This window comes from Oncorhynchus clarkii, chromosome 11 (genome assembly GCF_045791955.1).
Source record: "Oncorhynchus clarkii lewisi isolate Uvic-CL-2024 chromosome 11, UVic_Ocla_1.0, whole genome shotgun sequence".
Taxonomy (NCBI): domain Eukaryota; kingdom Metazoa; phylum Chordata; class Actinopteri; order Salmoniformes; family Salmonidae; genus Oncorhynchus; species Oncorhynchus clarkii.
Genome location: NC_092157.1, coordinates 35,006,526 through 35,024,259, shown reverse-complemented (window position 1 = coordinate 35,024,259; position 17,734 = coordinate 35,006,526). Strand labels below are relative to the sequence as shown.

The window sequence follows — 17,734 nt, the reverse complement described above, 5'->3', positions numbered from 1 at the left end:
CGGGCTTGATTACCAACAACGACGAGACAGCCTGCAGAGAGGAGGTGAGGGCACTCGAGGTGTAGTGTCAGGAAAATAACCTCTCACTCAACGTCAAAAAAACAAAGGAGTTGATCGTGGACCTCAGGAAACAGCAGAGGGAGCACCACCCTATCCACATCGACAGGACAGCAGTAGAGAAAGAATAAAGTTTTAAGTTCCTCGGGGTACACATCACAGACAAACTGAAATTGTCCACCCACACAGACAGTGTGGTGAAGAAGGCAGCATCTCTTCAACCTCAGGAGGCTGAAGAAATTTGGCTTGTCAACTAAAACTCTCACACTTACAACGCATCACCGGGGGCAAACTACCTGCCCTCCAGGACACCTACAGCACCCGATGTCACAGGAAGGCCAAACAGATCAAGGACAACAACCACCCGAGCCACTGCCTGTTCACCCTACTACCATCCAGAAGGCGAGGTCAGTACAGGTGTATCAAAGCTGGGACAGAGAGACAGCTACTATTTCAAGGCCATCAGACTGTTAAATAGCCATCACAAACACAGAGCGGCTGCTGCCTACATACAGACTTGAATCATTAGCCACTTTAAGAAATGGATCAGTAGTCACTTTAAACAAGGCCACTTTAATAATGTTTACACATCTTACATTACTCATCTCATATGTATATACTGTATTTTATATCTATTGCATCTTGCCTATGCCGCTCTGTCATCACTCAGCCATATATTTATATGTACATATTCTTATTCCGTCCCTTTAGATGTGTAGGTAGTTGTTGTGGAATTCTTAGATTACGTGTTAGATATTGCTGCACGGTCGGAACTAGAAGCACAAGCACTTTGCTACATTTGCATTAACATCTGCTAACCACGTATGTAACCAATGCAATTTGATTTGAAATAGTTAGCTGGTCATTTGAACAGTCATGCCAAGGTCCAGGAAGGAGGTAGTGCTTTGTTGTTGCATGCAATTCCCGCCATGTCAAAATATGACATTGGCTTCAGTCGTGCGTTTCAAACTGGATGCTATGGATGCAAGGACACACCATCCATTATATCAAAGGGCTCTATTCAATCTGTACAGCTGAAGCGTTACAGAAGCGTTACAGATTCTGAGATAGAAATGTAAAGGTCAATTTCGTTTTACCCGACATATGCAGCGTTTACCGTGAATGCAGTCTCCGGCTAAAGCAGGAACATTGCCTTTAAATTTCAATCATGTTGTAACGCTCAACTTCCACGATGCGGAATGAATAGGACCCACAATCATAGCCTGTATAGTGTTTGTTTACAAACATTGCACTAACTCTCTTGCACTGACTCTATGCACACACACTGGACTTTACCCAGACACTCACACATTCTTACACTTACCCCCCACCCACCCACACACACACACATTACATACTCCCACTCACACATATAACATGCATACACATGCATACTAACGCCACACACCACTTATTGTCACGGCTGGCTGAAGGACTGGACCAAGGTGCAGCATGGTAAGTGTACATTTTTTCTTTATTCAAAATGATGCTGACAAATTAAGAACATAAACCAAACCGTGAAGCTTTGGGCTATGTGCCCTGAACAAAGACAAACTTAACTTCCCACAAAACAGGTGGGGGAAAAGGGTACTTAAGTATGGTTCTCAATCAGAGACAACGATAGACAGCTGCCCCTGATTGAGAACCATACCAGGCCAAGACATATAAATACAAAACATAGAAAAAAAGGACATAGAATGCCCACCCTAGTCACACCATGGCCTAACCAAAATAGAGAATAAAAAGCCTCTATGGCCAGGGCGTGACACTTATGCTGCTTCTACTGTCTATTATCTTTCCTGTTGCCTAGTCACTTTACCTCTACCTAAATGTACAGTACATACAGCAGCTACCTCAATTACCTCGTATCCTTGCACAACTTGGTGCTGGTACTCCCTGTACTCTATGTGCTTTTCTACTCCCTGTATATAGCCATGTTATTTATACTCTTTATTTTTTATTCACTGTGTATTTATTCCTCATGTCACTATTTCACATTTTTATTAGATTTTCTCACTATTTCTTATCTTATCTAACTGCATTGATGGTAAAGGACCCATCAGTAAGCATTTCACTGTTAGTCTACACAATTTGTCTATGAAGCATGTGACAAATACAGTTTGATAAGGGTTCTGATGGGGTTTGACAGTTGTACTAAGCTCATGAGGCATTTATAACATACAGTATATTCTTTTAACAATCAATGGGTAAATATAATTTACTTATAAATCCAAAAATGGATGTAGAATAATTCAAATACAAAATTCAACAAAGTCAACAGGTGGATAAAATAAAATAGCCCCCCCCCCTACCCCCCAACCACCACACACACAATACACTATTATACAGAATTTAAAAGAGTAGAAATTATACCAGTTGACCATTATTGTGAGAAACTAGAATCACACACACATTATTTTACTTGACACACTAACAGAGATGAACAGATTAATCTCTCATCTGATTTCATTTTCAAGACATAATCACCATCATTATCAAAGTTAATAATTCACACACACAAAGACACACAGAAACACACACCTCACTGAGATAATATTGTCAGAGACACCTCTGATTGGCAGATCTTTATATCAGGGTTGGTGGCATTACTACTGGGTCCAACCATACAGTATGGGTACATCCTCTCTTTAAATTTAATGTCTTTATAAGTGTAGATGTGAGTCATATATTTGGAGTCGTAGAAAGATACCTCCCCACTGTCATAGTCCAGCTGCACTTTGATCCTCTGGGGTCTCCTCTGCAGAGGGAGGATCCCACCTACTCCTGCTATGTACTTGCTGTTCCTCAACCAAATAGCCCAGATTCCACATTCTGGTGACACAGTCAGATTTTTCTTCCTCTCGATGGACTCTTCGGCCACACCCATATCCCAGAGAGGATGGTCCCCCACCTCCACCTCCCAGCTGTGCTTTCCCGAGCTAAACCCTTCAGAGCCCAGTACAATTTGATAATTCTCAAACCTTTCTAGGTTCATAGGTTGCTGCTGCCATTTTTGACTCACACTGGTCAGATCGTCAGACAGAGAAAGCCAAGGGGCGGCAGTGTTGGGGTCCAGAATCACGGGAGCTGTAAGACAAAAGACAGGTTAGAGAATATAATATAAACGATCAATAATTTGTGACCTGGGTTGTTCTAGTGGTCTAAGCCTCAGGAATACATATATAGCAGCAGCATGGGTTCGAATTCGGCCTAGGCTATTTCAGAACACTCCCTTATATCTTAACCTTTCTATCCTATCCAATATAAATATGTACGATGTGGAACTGCCCAACTCCTTCAAAATAAACGATCAATAATGTATTATGAAAGTACTTACCATATTAATTGATTTATTATATTGTGCAGTACTCACTGTGTTTGATGATCCCCTGCATCTTCTCCCAGATTCTGAACTGCAGGTTGCCCAGGTGTTTGGCTACATTTATCAGTGCTCCTGAGAGCAACTTTGGATTGGGCAGTGTGCACTGGGTCCTGGGAAAACATTCAGGAGTCAGTGATGCTTTGGGGTTGGGTTCAGAACCAGAGAGAAGAGAGAGGAGGCATATCACTTACTTTTCTATCATGGCCTTGTAGTTCTGCAGATGAATACAAGAACAGCATACTTATCAATGTTATCAACAATGTTATTCATGTATATTTCTGTGTGGAATGTATTTAGAATCTATGTTAAAAAAAAACATATTACATTATGTGTCTGAAAGAGAGAATTTCTTACCTGCACCAATGAGATGTCTTCAGTTCGCAGCTCCTCTATATCTCTGATTGTGTCTGAAAGTGATAATGTACCCCTGGTCATCTCTTCAATCTTCTTCATCATCTGAATCTTCTGCTGCTCTTCCTCCCCCACTGCAGCTATCCTGGCCTTCTCTTCCTGTCGTAGAAACTGGTAAAGCTTCTCAAACTCCTCCTCAATCTGCCTCTCTGTGTTCCGGGCCTGGCTCTGAAAACAGTGAGAGGAATAGCTCTCACAAGTGAAGTCCATTATTGCTGCAACCTTGTTTGACTTGTACTCACCTTAATGTGTTTAGTTGTTTGAGCACAGATTTGTTGAATTTTCTTAAAGTCCTTCAGCTTCTCCTCAAGGGGCTTTAGGCCAGTCTGGAATGAGACTTCATCCTGGAATAGGACCTAACCTCAGTGAAAAAAACTCATTTTACTGGAGAGAGAGCAGTCTAACTGTATTACTCAGCTGTAACCTTAAACTCTACTGGGTCATTCCATGAAAATAGTGCCTGTTGCATCCCTTTGATAATTTAAGTAGAAATTGTGGACCAATATTGAATTTTATAAGCCTGTTACAGATGTAGGATCTTCATTTGAGCCATTTTGTTTTAGCAGGAAAATAGGAAATGTCAATCATAATTAAATAGACATTTTTGTAGGGGTTGATACATTTTCCATTAGGGCAAATCAAGTCTGAAATTTCAAAGTTGAAATGACAATCTTCAGAAGCCTTTTTAAAACTCAAATACACTACAAGTTTGCATTTTCTTTAGTGCAGGAAAAGTCTCGGCAACAAAAGAGTGATCAAATGAATTTCCTACATCTGTATATGAATTGAAGTGCTCTTTAATATAGACCACATGGATTATTCAATAAATCTGATTTTTTTTTAGAAGAATAAAGACTTGCTGAAGTGCCAAAATGCAGCATTTTGACTTGTCCCTCCGTGCACCCTTGACTTCAAGGAAGATTTTTACCCACTTAACCCCACACTTTGCACCATCATTGTAAAGCCCTAGTTATTTTGTTGCTTTGACAAAGTCATTTCTGAAGATAATTTTTTTATTTGATGTGAATAGTGTATGTCCCTAATTTTAAGGTCAACCCTGTTATGTGAACTGAACTCTCATTTTAATATGGTGAAACTATTCCTTTTTTTTTTTATTCAAAAGAAACAGACTTCTAATATTAAAATCATAGTGTAAAACCTGGTGAGCTGGTTCTATGCTTTTTGGCCATTTTTTTGTGTTTTCTGGAGTTAAACTGAGTGGGTTGAGCATAACACCCTGTTACTCATAGACAGGCTAGAAATATTTTAACAATATCTATAATTTTTTAAAGCTTGCATTCAATTGCCACTCCCTGTTGCACACAACAAGCTTCCATTCCCCATTTCACAACGGGATTTATGGCTGATTTAAGATGAAATCATCAACCCTGTGTCACCATCGTTGGAAGCACACTCGGACCAACGTGCAGCGTGATCTGGGTTCCACGTCTTTTTTATTTAAAGTAAGTGAACCGCACAATAAACAAAATGTGACGACAATGGCGTGCTAACATACACAATATCCCACATATCACAGGTGTAAAAAAGCTACCTAAATATGATCTCCAATTAGAGACAACGATTACCAGCTGCCTCTAATTGGGAAACATACAAAATCCCCAACATAGAAAAACAAAACTAGAACCCCCACATAGAAATAATAAACTACACTAACCCCCAGTCACGCCCTGAGCTACTCTACCATAGAAAATAAGGTCAGGACATGACACCCTGTTACGGTCCACCCTATACTTTATTTGGCACTTAATAGGCACTTACTATATTCTTTTTTTATTTAACCTCTTGAAATGTGTTCTTTATGACATATTTCTTTTTGACCAAGTTACACTTTTCAAAATCCACTGAATTTTTGGAACAACCTTACTAACTTCTTTACTGAGGTAAAATGTACTAATATTTTTCATGAATGTATCTAATTACATAGGTTATTGTTAGATGATGGCTAATTAACTTGGCTCTTGGTGTCACCCTGCCAGAGTTTGTTACATTAAGAATATACCTTGCTGCAGTAGAGGTATTTTGAAAATAGTTCAAGTTCCAGAACTATAGCTGTCCTATGAACACATTAATCAAATTGTGTGTTCCTGCAGCTGCACAGAAGAGCTTTAATCTTTAACTATGAACACTGCAGAGCTCCTTAGATCCTGATGCCAACATAAAGGACTTACCAAACTCGTATGAGCTCTCTTTTCAGTCTTCTGTAAGAAGGACTCACACAAGTTCTTCAAAGCCAGGTTAGGTAATTCCATCGAAGATGTGCTCCTGCAAAGTGGACAGTCCCGAGATGTGGTCTTTTTCCAGGTCTTCTCCAGACATTCTTTACAGAAGCTGTGGCTACAGGACAGGATGAGAGGACGCTCGAAGATTTAACCACACACAGGACAAGAGAAATCCTCCTCTGGGAGAGACGATCTGGAAGCCATTTTCTCAGATGGTGCCACTGACGGAGAGATCTTTATACGCTCCTTCCAAGCTGAAATGAAATGTTTTAGTTTTACCTTTGAAATGAGCACTAAGATTGGACCCAGAATTACAAAATGTGGAAATAATCAATACAATGTGGTCATGAATATTGATTGATTTCATATACCACTAGCTACCTTCAGTTAACTGTTCAGCAAGATTATTGTTTTTCATTCTACGTAGGATATCCAGTGTGACATCCACAGCCATATTCTCTCCATAGGTCCGCACCAGCATATCCACTGTTTCCTCCTTCTTTGCATTCTGCAGTTGACTTGATGGGATGGAGGGACAGCTTTCAAACTTGTTCTGAATCATGTACCACTGAAATCTTTTCAGGTCATTTTCACCCAGCTCTTCCAGAATGTCCATCAGCAGCTTAGGGACAGGAATAGATGTTGTCATCTTAGAACACCAGATACAGCAACAGCACTACTGGCAGTACACTTTAGCCTTTAATTCTAACTTTGTACATAAGAATCCCGGTGTTGTGTTCGGGAGAGTGAAGGTCACAAACAGCCCTTTGGTAATTGAGTTTGGTGAAACACCTCCAGAAAGGTGAAGTTACAGGAAAGCAGAACTTCTGTAAGACAGAAAAAAAACATTAGTTAGCTTGTATGTATGTGGCTGTACTTTTACCAATGACAGACTGATAACAGTGCAGTTATAGTACACGCTGTCCTCCGTAAAGATATCAAGTCAGACGTTTACCTACATTACTGTTTCAGCTTCTGGAAAGTCACCGTTTTGAGTCAGAATAGGTCTGTTTCATATTCGCTCTTTGTAAGTGTTCAGTATCTCTAACAGTTTAAATCCCAATGTAAATTAGAATCCTGGAGTTAAGGCATGTGTGAAGCCTGGAGCGCTGAAGAGTTCAAATGCTGAACTGTACTTCTCTTCAACAATCGGGGTAGGGTTTACAGGAAATCAGGAGTCTGGTTATGCGCAGTAATGGTGTACTGTAGATAAGAATGAAAGACATGTCACTGACTGTAATATGTCTTATACAGGCCATGTATTGTACAGACACGCTCTCATGCATACCTGCCTGGCGTCTCCCCGTGACTGTATCAGATTACAACAAGTGTAGACCTTACCGTGAAACACTTACTTACAAGCCCTTAACCAACAGTGCAGTTCAAGAAGAGTTAAGAAAATATTTACCAAATAACTAAAGTAAAAAAGTATAATAAAGTAACACAATAGCTATATACAGGGGGTACCGAGTCAGTGTGCGGGGGTACAGCTTAGTTGAGGTAATTTGTACATGTAGGTAGGGGAGAAGTGAGAAGCAGCAGTGCGTGCACAAGACTAGTGGGGGGGTCAATGTAAATAGTCTGATGGCAATTTTATAAATTATTCAGCAGTCTTATGGCTTGGGGGTAGAAGCTCTTAAGGAGCCTTTTGGTCCTAGACAAGTTGTTCCAGTACCGTTTGCCGTGCGGTAGCAGAGGAAAGAGTCTATGACTTGGGTGACTGGAGTCTATGACAATTTTATGGGCTTTCCTCTGACATCATCTATTTTATAGGTCCTGGATGGCAGGAAGCTTGGCCAAAGTGATGTACCGAGCCATACACACTACCCTCTGTAGCGCCTTACAGTCAGATGCCGAGCAGTTGCCATACCCTGTGGGTGATGCAACCGGTCAGGATGCTCTTGATGGTCCAGCTGTAGAACCTTTTGAGGATCTGGGGACCCATGCCAAATCTTTTAAGTCTCCTGAGGGGGAAGAGGTTTTGTCATGCCCTCTTCACGACTGTCTTGTGTTGTTGCCTACCGTTACCACCTGGGGGCAGCCCATCAGGAAGTCCAGGATCCAGTTGCAGAGGGAGGTGTTTAGTCCCAGGGTCCTTAGCTTAGTGATGAGATTCGCGGGAACTATGGTGTTGAACACTGAGCTGTAGTCAATGAACAGCATTCTCACATTGGTGTTTCATTTGTCCAGGTGGGAAAGGCAGTGTGGAGTGTGATTGAGATAGCGTCATTTGTGAAGCTGTTGGGGCGGTATGCGAATTGGAGTGGGTCTAGGGTATCCGGGAGGATGCTGTTGATGTGAGCCATGATCAGCCATTCAAAACACTTCATGGCTACTGACGTGAGTTCTAGGGGGCGGTAATAATTTAGGCAGGTTACCTTCGCTTCCTTGGGCACAGGGACTATGGTGGTCTGCTTGAAACATGTTGGTATTACAGACTTGGTCAGGGAAAGGTTGAAAATGTCAGTGAAGACACTTGCCAGTTGGTCCGGGTGTAACGTTCTGACCTTTATTTCCTTTGTTTTGTATTTATTTAGTATGGTCAGGGCGTGAGTTGGGTGGGCAGTCTGTTTGTTTTTCTAGGTTTTGGGTATTTCTATGTTTCGGCCTAGTATGGTTCTCAATCAGAGGCAGGTGTCATTAGTTGTCTCTGATTGAGAATCATACTTAGGTAGCCTGGGTTTCACTGTGTGTTTGTGGGTGATTGTTCCTGTCTCTGTGTTTTGCACCAGATAGGGCTGTTTTTGGTTTTCCACGTTTATTGTTTTGTAGTGTTCGTGTTTATCGTTTTTTTATTAAACATGAATCAATATAACCACGCTGCGTTTTGGTCCGCCTCTACTTCACCACAGGAAAACCCTTACACCGGGCATGCTTTGAGTACACATCCTGGCAATCCATCTAGCCCTGCGGCTTTGTGAATGTTGATCTGTTTAAAGGTCTTGCTCACAACGGCTACCGAGAGGGTTATCACACAGTCATCCAGAACAGCTGGTACTCTTGTGCATGCCTCAGTGTTGCTTGCTTCGAAGCGAGCATAAGAGGCATTTAGCTCATCTGGTAGGCTTGTGTCACTGGGCACCTCACGTCTGGGTTTCCCTTTGTAGTCCATTATAGTTTTCAAGCCCTGCCACATCCGACGAGCATCAGAGCCGGTGTAGTAGGATTCAATCTTAATCCTGTATTGACGCTTTGCTCGTTTGATTGTTCGTCTTAGGGCATAGCGGGATTTCTTATAAGCGTCTGGATTAGTGTCTCGCTCCTTGAAAGCGGCAGCTCTAGCCTTTAGCTCGATGCGGATGTTACCTGTAATCCTGGTTGGTATATGTACGTATGGTCACTGTGGGACGATGTCATCGATGCCCTTATTGATGAAGCCGATGACTGAGGTGGTATACTCCTCAATGCCATTGGATGAATCCCGGAACATATTCCAGTCTGTGCTAGTCTAGTCCTGTAGCGTAGCATCTGTGTCACTTCCGTATTGAGCGAGTCACTGGTACTTCCTGCTTTAGTTTTTGCTTGTGAGCAAGAATCAGGAGGATAGAATTGTCAGATTTGCCAAAAGGAGGGTGGGGGAGAACCTTGTATGCATCTCTGTGTGTGGAGTAAAGGTGGTCTAGTGTTTTTTTTCTTCTGGTTGCACATGTGACATGCTGGTAAAAATTTGGTAAAACTGCATTAATGTCCCCAGCCACTAGGTGCCCCGCTTCTGGATGAGCATTTTCTTCTTTGCTTATGATCTTATAAAGTTGGTTGAGTGCGGTCTTAGCGCCAGCATTGGTCTGTGGTGGTGAATAGATGGCTACGAACAATGTAGATGAAAACTCTCTTGGTAGATATGATAAGCTGTAGGCCACACTAAGGTACTCTTCCTCAGGCAAGCAATACCTCGAGACTTCTTTAATATTAGACATCGCGCATCAGCTGTTATTGACAAATAGACACACACCCCCACCCCTCGTCTTACCAGACGTAGCTTCTCTGTTCTGCCGGTGCATCCCGCCAGCTCTATATTATCCGTGTCGTCGTTCAGCCATGACTCAGTGAAACATAAGATATTACAGTTTTTAATGTCCGGTTGGTAGGATAATCTTAATCGTAGGTCATCAATCAATTTCTTTTTAATTGATTGCACGTTAGCCAGTAGAATGGATGGCACTGGGAGTTTACTCGCTCGCCTACGTATACTCAGAAGGAAGCCCGACCTGCGCCCCCGTTTCCTCCGTCTTTTCTTCACGCAAATGACGGGATTTGGGCCTGTTCCCGGGAAAGCAGTATATCCTGCTCGTTAAAGGAAAAAGCGTCTTCCAGTTCGAGGTGAGTAATTGCTGTTCGGATGTCCAGAAGTTCTTTTTAACATTATGTACAAAATAAGTTACAAACAACGCAAAAAAACGAACAAAATAGCACAGTTGGTTAGGAGCATGTAAAATGTCAGTCATCCTCTTCGGCACCATATTATTATCATGTGCGTGCGTGCAGTCTGTACGGCCAGCCTAAAATCAGAACTATATGTAGGATATTTTACTTACATTTGTGTACCGCTAGTTAGTATGATGTGTTACATTACCTTATGTCACGTTACAAATAGTTTCGGAAACCCTGACCTAGGAGCAGGAGCACTACACTCCTAGAAAAAAGGGTTCTTCGGCTGTCCCCATAGGAGAATCCTTTTTGGTTCCAGGTAAAACCTTATTGGATTCCATGTAGAACAATGGTGGTTGGTGACATATGAGGGAGGATGATTTATTTTTTTATGAGCATGGCCTTATTTCTATTACAGCATATTCCATTCACCCAGCTCAATGTAACATCGATAGGTTTAGGCGACTACATGATACTAAAACTTTCCCTATACCCATCACGAGGTTGCTACAACCTAGCCTATGAATGAAAGTTTACAATGTAGGTGCACAGGTCGAAATAAATATTTTAGTAATCAAGGTGACAGACAGTGACACATTCAATACCGCCTTGCACACTCTTGCCTGCATCTTGATGATTTAGGGTATAGTCATTAGTCCAACAGTTGCAAACGAGAGTTTCTATTGGACAAACTCAAGTATGTTTATCCCCGTTTCATTCCGTTTGCTTCCATTTAAGAAATATTTTCAACAGAATCGGCGGAATGAATACACCCCTGATCACACGCAAACACAGTTCACTTTCAAAGCAGCCACATAAAAACAGCATTAACATTTTGCTCATTGTGTAATTCCTTCTCACATCTACGTGTTCTCCTCCTCTCACCTTTTCACTTCACTTGTGGACATCAGTGCACAACACATCAGATTTCTGTGATCAGGTGAAAAAACCTTTCCAAGCCAAACTTTCCTATCATAACTGCTAACCGCTACACTCAGCGTACATCGTTGTCACCATATTAGCTAAAGTCAACATAGGTACTATAACTAACGCGTTATTAACCCCGTTGCAATCATGCAGTACAGCAGTTTAGCAGTTACACTGGCGGTTTTACCTGGTGGTAAAAGCTTACATTGACTTGGAAGAGTTCCAGTGTTGGACAGCCATAGCCAGCTAGATAACATAGCATCCCTCTCTGTTTGAGCCGGGTGTTTGAGTAGGCTAAACTAGCTAGCTGCATTCACTAGCTAAGTGAAAGTGAAACAAAATAAATATAGCTCTCTCTCTTTCTCTCTCTCTTGCTTCTCATTCATTAAAAAAAAATACATTTGTTCAAAACTGTTCAACTATTGTCTTTCTCTCTCTTTGAGTCAACTACACACCACGTTTTATGCACTGCTGTGCTAGCTAGCTGTAGCGTCTGCTTTCAATACTAGATTAATTCTTGGTTGGTTGGACAATATGTTTGTTCATGTTGGAGAACGTCCTCTGAACATTGTCATAATTACTGTGTAAGTCTATGGAAGGGGGTGAGAACCATGAGCCTCCTAGGTTTTGTATTGAAGTCATTGTAACCAGAGGAGGATGGAAACTAGCTTTCCTCTGGCTACACCATGGTGCTATATTTAAGTATTTAAACATTTTTGAAATTCACTGAGGATGGTCCTCCGCTTCCTCCTCTGATGCGCCTCCACTGATGTAGAACCCTCTGTGCAATTGTATTACAGATGTCTTACTTAAGATACTAGTTGAAGAGGTAAGGTTTGATATGGGCGAACTTGGGAATGTTGAACACGAGGTGGGCTGTGGCATTCTGGATACATTCCAGGGGTTTGATGGCACAAGCAGGGAGCCGAGCCAACAGAGAGTTGCACTAGTCCAGACGGAAGATGAAAAGGTCCTGGATTAGGACCTGCGCTGCTTCTTGTGTGAGGAAATGTTGTAGAGCAATGAACCTGCAGGAGCAAGTCACTAAATTGTAGTGTTTCACAGTACACTAAAACTTATGTACTTTTTTAGTACTAGAACATGAAAAACGGTTTGGTACTAGAATTTGTTTTACTTTAGGTACTAGAATTTGTTTTACTTTAGGTACTTCTGTCAAATGTGTCTCACGTCTCGCGTCCTATACTGATTGAGAGGATCAAGTCTGTCTATCATTGGAGCCGATGCTCCCTATAGCGCGAGTGCACCTTGCTTCTTGCCTGCTCCACTTACTCATTTCTAGAGCACTGGAAGTCGGGGCTGAAACATGTTGGCTCCCCACTCATTCTGTACAAAACTTAACACACTTGAATAACGCAACACGGCATGCAGAAATTTTGAAATTGTTCATTAATGTTCACAAAACAATGTCCATACAGGGTAGAACACTTTACAGTGCCAGAAGATACCGGTAGCTTCCAGCTTTGTAGGCTAACTTTCCTTGCTAATTTACAGCTGATGCTAACATCAATTCACTACCCTAGTACTTGTTTTGTGATTATATGCCAACCATAACACAACATATGCTGATTTCAAAGCTTATTGTCACCAAAAACTTTATGAATTCACTTAGGGAGGAATTCCGACTCAAGTTAAGCGTGTGTAAATGGAACATCATTCCCTTCCTATGCACTTTTCTCTCTAAAAGTATTCTGACCTTGAACTTCAGCAATATTCACCTGCTATTTGTTTAGGGTGGAGATCAAACAAATGAAGGTGTGGCAGAGGTGTGTCCACAGACACCTCGCGTTCTGATTTTGACTCAAATAATTCCACCACCTTTACATGGGAGGAAACCATGAACAAGGTCTAGCAAACCTACTGGTTCCAAGTGGAAAAAGCATGTACTTTATTTTTTCCAATAGAAATAACACCATTCTCCATGCACTGTAATCTACTTGATAAGAGCTATTGATAAGATCTAGGTATATTAGTAGTCTGATGGTATAGGGGGATTTTAATGTCTTAATTATAGGCTACCACGACCTTCTGTTTCCTATTTCTATCATGTTAAATATTGGCCACTATCAGTATCGACCGTCAGTAGGCCTAATAACCACACATATTCAAATGCCTATTTGCTGTTAGTTCCCTTCATTTGGTATAGTATAGCCTATCGTTTAATTTAATTACATTGTTTCATTTACCTTGATTTGCTTCTTCTATAAACACAGTGTGGTTGTTGCTGAGAATCATTAGTAACAGTTGATAAAATATATATAAACATTTTTTTTTAATATGCTAATTCAATCATTATGGAGCAGAGCGCAGACCAAGGTATAACAGTTTGAAACCAACCAATTACGCAATGCTTGGCCGTGTCATCACACAGTTCCATGGTTAGTGCAGGTAATAGACTAGGGCCCTTAAACTCTACTCTGGACCTCGAAGCCAGTTCCACTGCATTTTTTTCATTGCTCCCCTCTAATCAGGGACTGACTTAGACCTCGGACACCAGGTGTGTGCAATTAATTATCAGGTAGAACAGAAAACCAGAAGGCTCCAGACCTCGTAACGTAAGAGTTGAGTAACCCTGGACTAGGGTATAGCCTACTATTGTACCCTATTTCCCTTTAATAATTATATGTACACTAATCTTCCAACGTTACCATGGGTTGAAGAACTGAACGTGGCAATTTTCTGAATTAATCAAACCACCATTTTCTTGCATAAAGGCTCTCTAAACCAGTTATTTTTATGATTATGATACTTTGCTAAGCCTAATTAAGAGTATTTTTAAATCTACCAATTGGTATTGAAACAGAGATGAATATGCATATATTTATTGTAGATGGCTTTCTTTCATTGATCCCTAATATTCTAAACCAGTTCTCTTTATATATTTCATAGTCCATAGCCGCAGCACCCCTTGAAAAATCTGAATAAATAAAAAAAATTAAAAAAATGTTCCCCACAAAAGTAGTGCACTGGGCCTTTACTAGTCGTATTAGAGGACCAATATAGGCGTCTATAGTGCGGGCAACAACTAAAAGTTCTGCGCAGCACCCCCACCACCAAATATATTTTGCGGTGAGTCTTTCGACAAAATTCTATTTCCTACAACGTATTTAAAGTGATGGCTTAAGAAGAAAAAAAACACATATTGAATGAAAACTCCATGAGAAAATTTGTTGGCCAGCAAGTGGGAGGGTTTTTAGCGGTTGAATTAAACTTATTCAAAGCCTGCAAGGTAGCCACACCTGCATAAGTGCGTTACGCAACTGAATAAGGTAATGCCCCGTACACATCATCTTCAAGGAGTCTTGGCCCACTACTGAATGGAGAAGTGTAGCGTTTGCCAAGCGATATAGAGGAGAACACTCTCGTCAGAGATCACATTTATACATAGCAAAATATGACATTTTCATTCAAGACAGAATGAATACTGTACATTGTTTAAGGTGATAATAAAACATGTTTTGTTTAGTTACTTTTTCCTCAACTTATTTCTCTAACTTCATAGTAAGTCAAGCTAGTTTGCACTGCATAGTGGCTACAGTGGTTCCTTATTTCAAAGTTGCATCATACAGCTTGCGTGATGCTGCGGTATAGTACTGCATGTTACAATGCATGACTTCATTGTATTTTACTGTCAGCCATTGTTGCAGTTAATGCTCGTTCAAACCACCAGAGGGCATCTTTGAGGGTGTCTTCATGAAGCTTGTTGGCACTTACTTTCCCAAATAATCCTACAGAAGTCTATGCAGGCCAGATGTTTTGATTGCTATACCCTATCTGAAAGAGCAAAGCAAGTTAATTCATTTTGTTGACATGTAAACAAACATAGCCTCAGCTACTGTAGCACAGAGAAATACATCTTAAAACATGCTATTCTGTTCTTTTGAAATACATTGTTTTAGTATCATGTTTTCTTATGACCTTCCTAAACAAAATATTAATGGATTTCTATGTCATTGTGTATATTAAATTGATTTATTAGACTGGCAGCTATTGGTAGGATACTCCTAAAAGCTAGGCTACTTTGAAGATACCATTGTAGCTAGCGACCTCCACCTAATAATTATAATCAAAAACAATCATTACCATCACAATAAACTTAAAAGGAGAGGCAACAATCATAAAATATAATTGGCTTAACAGCCAATGTGTATTATTTAACATTACTATTCAAATAGTACTCATAGGAATGGGTATTTGTTTACAAGTTGCTAGTATTCCCATAAAGTCATTGCCGAAAACGACATATATATTCATCTTCTGTGTTTTGGTAACTTCCTGTTCTTCAACAGACTCTGTCTGGACTGAAGAAAATGTCAAAATATGCGGCGTTCATCTCGCAACGGAGCCTTCAACCACGATTTCTTCTCCCTCACCAAACATTTTATTTTTATTCCATGCATTATGAAGGCTACAAATTCAAATGTGTACCAAAAATGTATACATCCTTCTTAAATAGTAACACGAAACATCATAAACCATCAGATAAACACAAAAACAGAAACACATACAGTACATTGTTTTTACATTCAAAGAAATTTGGAAAGCTTAAGTGTATCAATTGATTTCATTACCTTCTTATATTTACAGAGCATAGTATTCAATGTGGAAAGTGTATTTTTTTTTTTTTTTTACTTTAAAAATATTGAATAGGATGTTTTTTTCTTCAATGTAATTTTATGGATGTAATATTTTGGAAGAACTTTAATCAAATTCATCACATACATTTCATTAGTGGAGAATCTTGGACTTAAAAAAAAAGAACATCAGAAGCTTCCAGATGGATGTTCCTACCAAATATTCTATCCAAGTCCAGGCGAAGATCCACTCAGAACATAGTCATAGGACTTGTGAGACGTCTGTTTCTCAAACTAGACACTCGAATGTACTTGTCCTCTTGCTCAGTTGTGCACCAGGGCCTCCCACTCCTCTTTCTATTCTGGTTAGAGCCAGTTTGTGCTGTTCTGTGAAGGGAGTAGTACACAGCATTGTACGAGATCTTCAGTTTCTTGCCAATTTCTCGCATGGAACAGCCTTCATCAGAACAAGAATAGACTGACGAGTTTCAGAGGAAATTTCTTTGTTTCTGGCCATTTTGAGCCTGTAATCGAACCCACAAATGCTAATGCTCCAGATACTCAACTAGTCTAAAGAAGGCCCGTTTTATTGCTTCTTTAATCAGACAACAGTTTTCAGCTGCAGCTAACATAATTGCAAAATGGTTTTCTAATGATCAATTAGCCTTTTAAAATGATAAACTTGGATTAGCTAACAAAACGTGCCATTGGAACACAGGAGTGATGGTTGCTGATAATGGGCACCTATATAGATATTATTTTAAAAATCTACCGTTTCCAGCTATAATAGTCATTTACAACATTAACAATGTCTACACTGTATTCCTAATCAATTTGTTATTTTAATTGACAAAAAAATGAGCTTTTCTTTCAAAAACAATGACATTTCTAAGTGACCTCAAACTTTTGAACGGTAGTGTACTGTATATGTTAATAAAAGTACAGCATTTTAATAAACTTTATTGATTCCAATATAGAGATTAATAACAGAGGGGAATCTGATAATGCAGAGATTCCAGCAGGGTGTGAGTTGAAGTAGTCAAATCTGGAGCTGACAAGGGCCGGAATGTAAATAAAATGTGATCATCTCGGTGATCTAACATCTGAGAACGGGCAGGCATTCCCTCGGATGAAGAGCATCTCCGTCTTGCTGATTCTGTGCTGTCACCCAGGTGGAAATGTCACCTGCATATCTGATGTAGGAAAAGAGATAAGAGATAAGTTGAGTGTCCTGTCAATATCCAGGCTGCATCACATCCGGCCGTGATTGGGAGACCCATAGGGTGGCATACAATTGGTCCAGTGTCATCCGGGTTTGGCCGGGGTAGGCTGTGTTAAATAAAATACAAGTTTATGTATATGTACTGTGTACATGTGTTTGAATGTGATTATACAGTTGAAGTCGGAAGTTTACATACACTTAGTTTGGAGTCATTAAAACTCGTTTTTCAACCACTCCACAAATTTCTTGTTAACAAACTATAGTTTTGGCAAGTCGGTGAGGACATCTACTTTGTGCATGACACAAGTAATTTTTCCAACAATTGCTTACAGACAGATTATTTAACTTATAATTCCCTGTATCACAATTCCAGTGGGTCAGAAGTGTACATACACTAAATGACTGCGCCTTTTAATAGCTTGGAAAATTCAAAAAAAAATGGTAGACCTCCACTAGTCTGATGCATCCTTGGGAGCAATTTCCAAACGCCTGAAGGTACCATGTTCATCTGTACAAACAATAGTACGCAAGTATA

The 17,734-nt window shown here is 40.3% G+C and overlaps 1 protein-coding gene across 2 annotated transcripts; it reads right to left on the bottom strand.

The window, feature by feature from the left end:
* Positions 1–1,516: 1,516 nt before the first annotated feature.
* On the bottom strand, positions 1,517–7,214 carry LOC139420721 (zinc-binding protein A33-like). Of its 2 annotated transcripts, none has more exons than XM_071170951.1 (8): positions 7,050–7,214; positions 6,472–6,917; positions 6,040–6,344; positions 4,093–4,194; positions 3,794–4,018; positions 3,631–3,653; positions 3,431–3,549; positions 1,517–3,144 (listed from the first exon to the last, which is right to left on the bottom strand). In XM_071170951.1, exons 3-8 carry the CDS (start codon positions 6,118–6,120, stop codon positions 2,600–2,602), a joined length of 1,095 nt encoding a protein of 364 aa, XP_071027052.1. In that variant the 5' UTR covers positions 6,121–6,344; positions 6,472–6,917; positions 7,050–7,214; the 3' UTR covers positions 1,517–2,599. The 2 variants fall into 2 exon arrangements, with proteins under 2 accessions (XP_071027052.1, XP_071027054.1); XM_071170953.1 differs by having other exon boundaries at positions 3,794–4,012; positions 7,050–7,209.
* Between the last annotated feature and the right edge of the window lie 10,520 nt (positions 7,215–17,734).

Coding starts and splice junctions, on each gene's coding strand:
- LOC139420721 (XM_071170951.1), bottom strand. CDS start 6,120: ATGGAATTACCTAACCTGGCTTTGAAGAACTTGTGTGAGTCCTTCTTA. Junction 4,019..4,092: donor AAACAACTAAACACATTAAG/GTGAGTACAAGT, acceptor CACTGTTTTCAG/AGCCAGGCCCGGAACACAGA. Junction 3,550..3,630: donor TACAAGGCCATGATAGAAAA/GTAAGTGATATG, acceptor ATGTTTTCCCAG/GACCCAGTGCACACTGCCCA.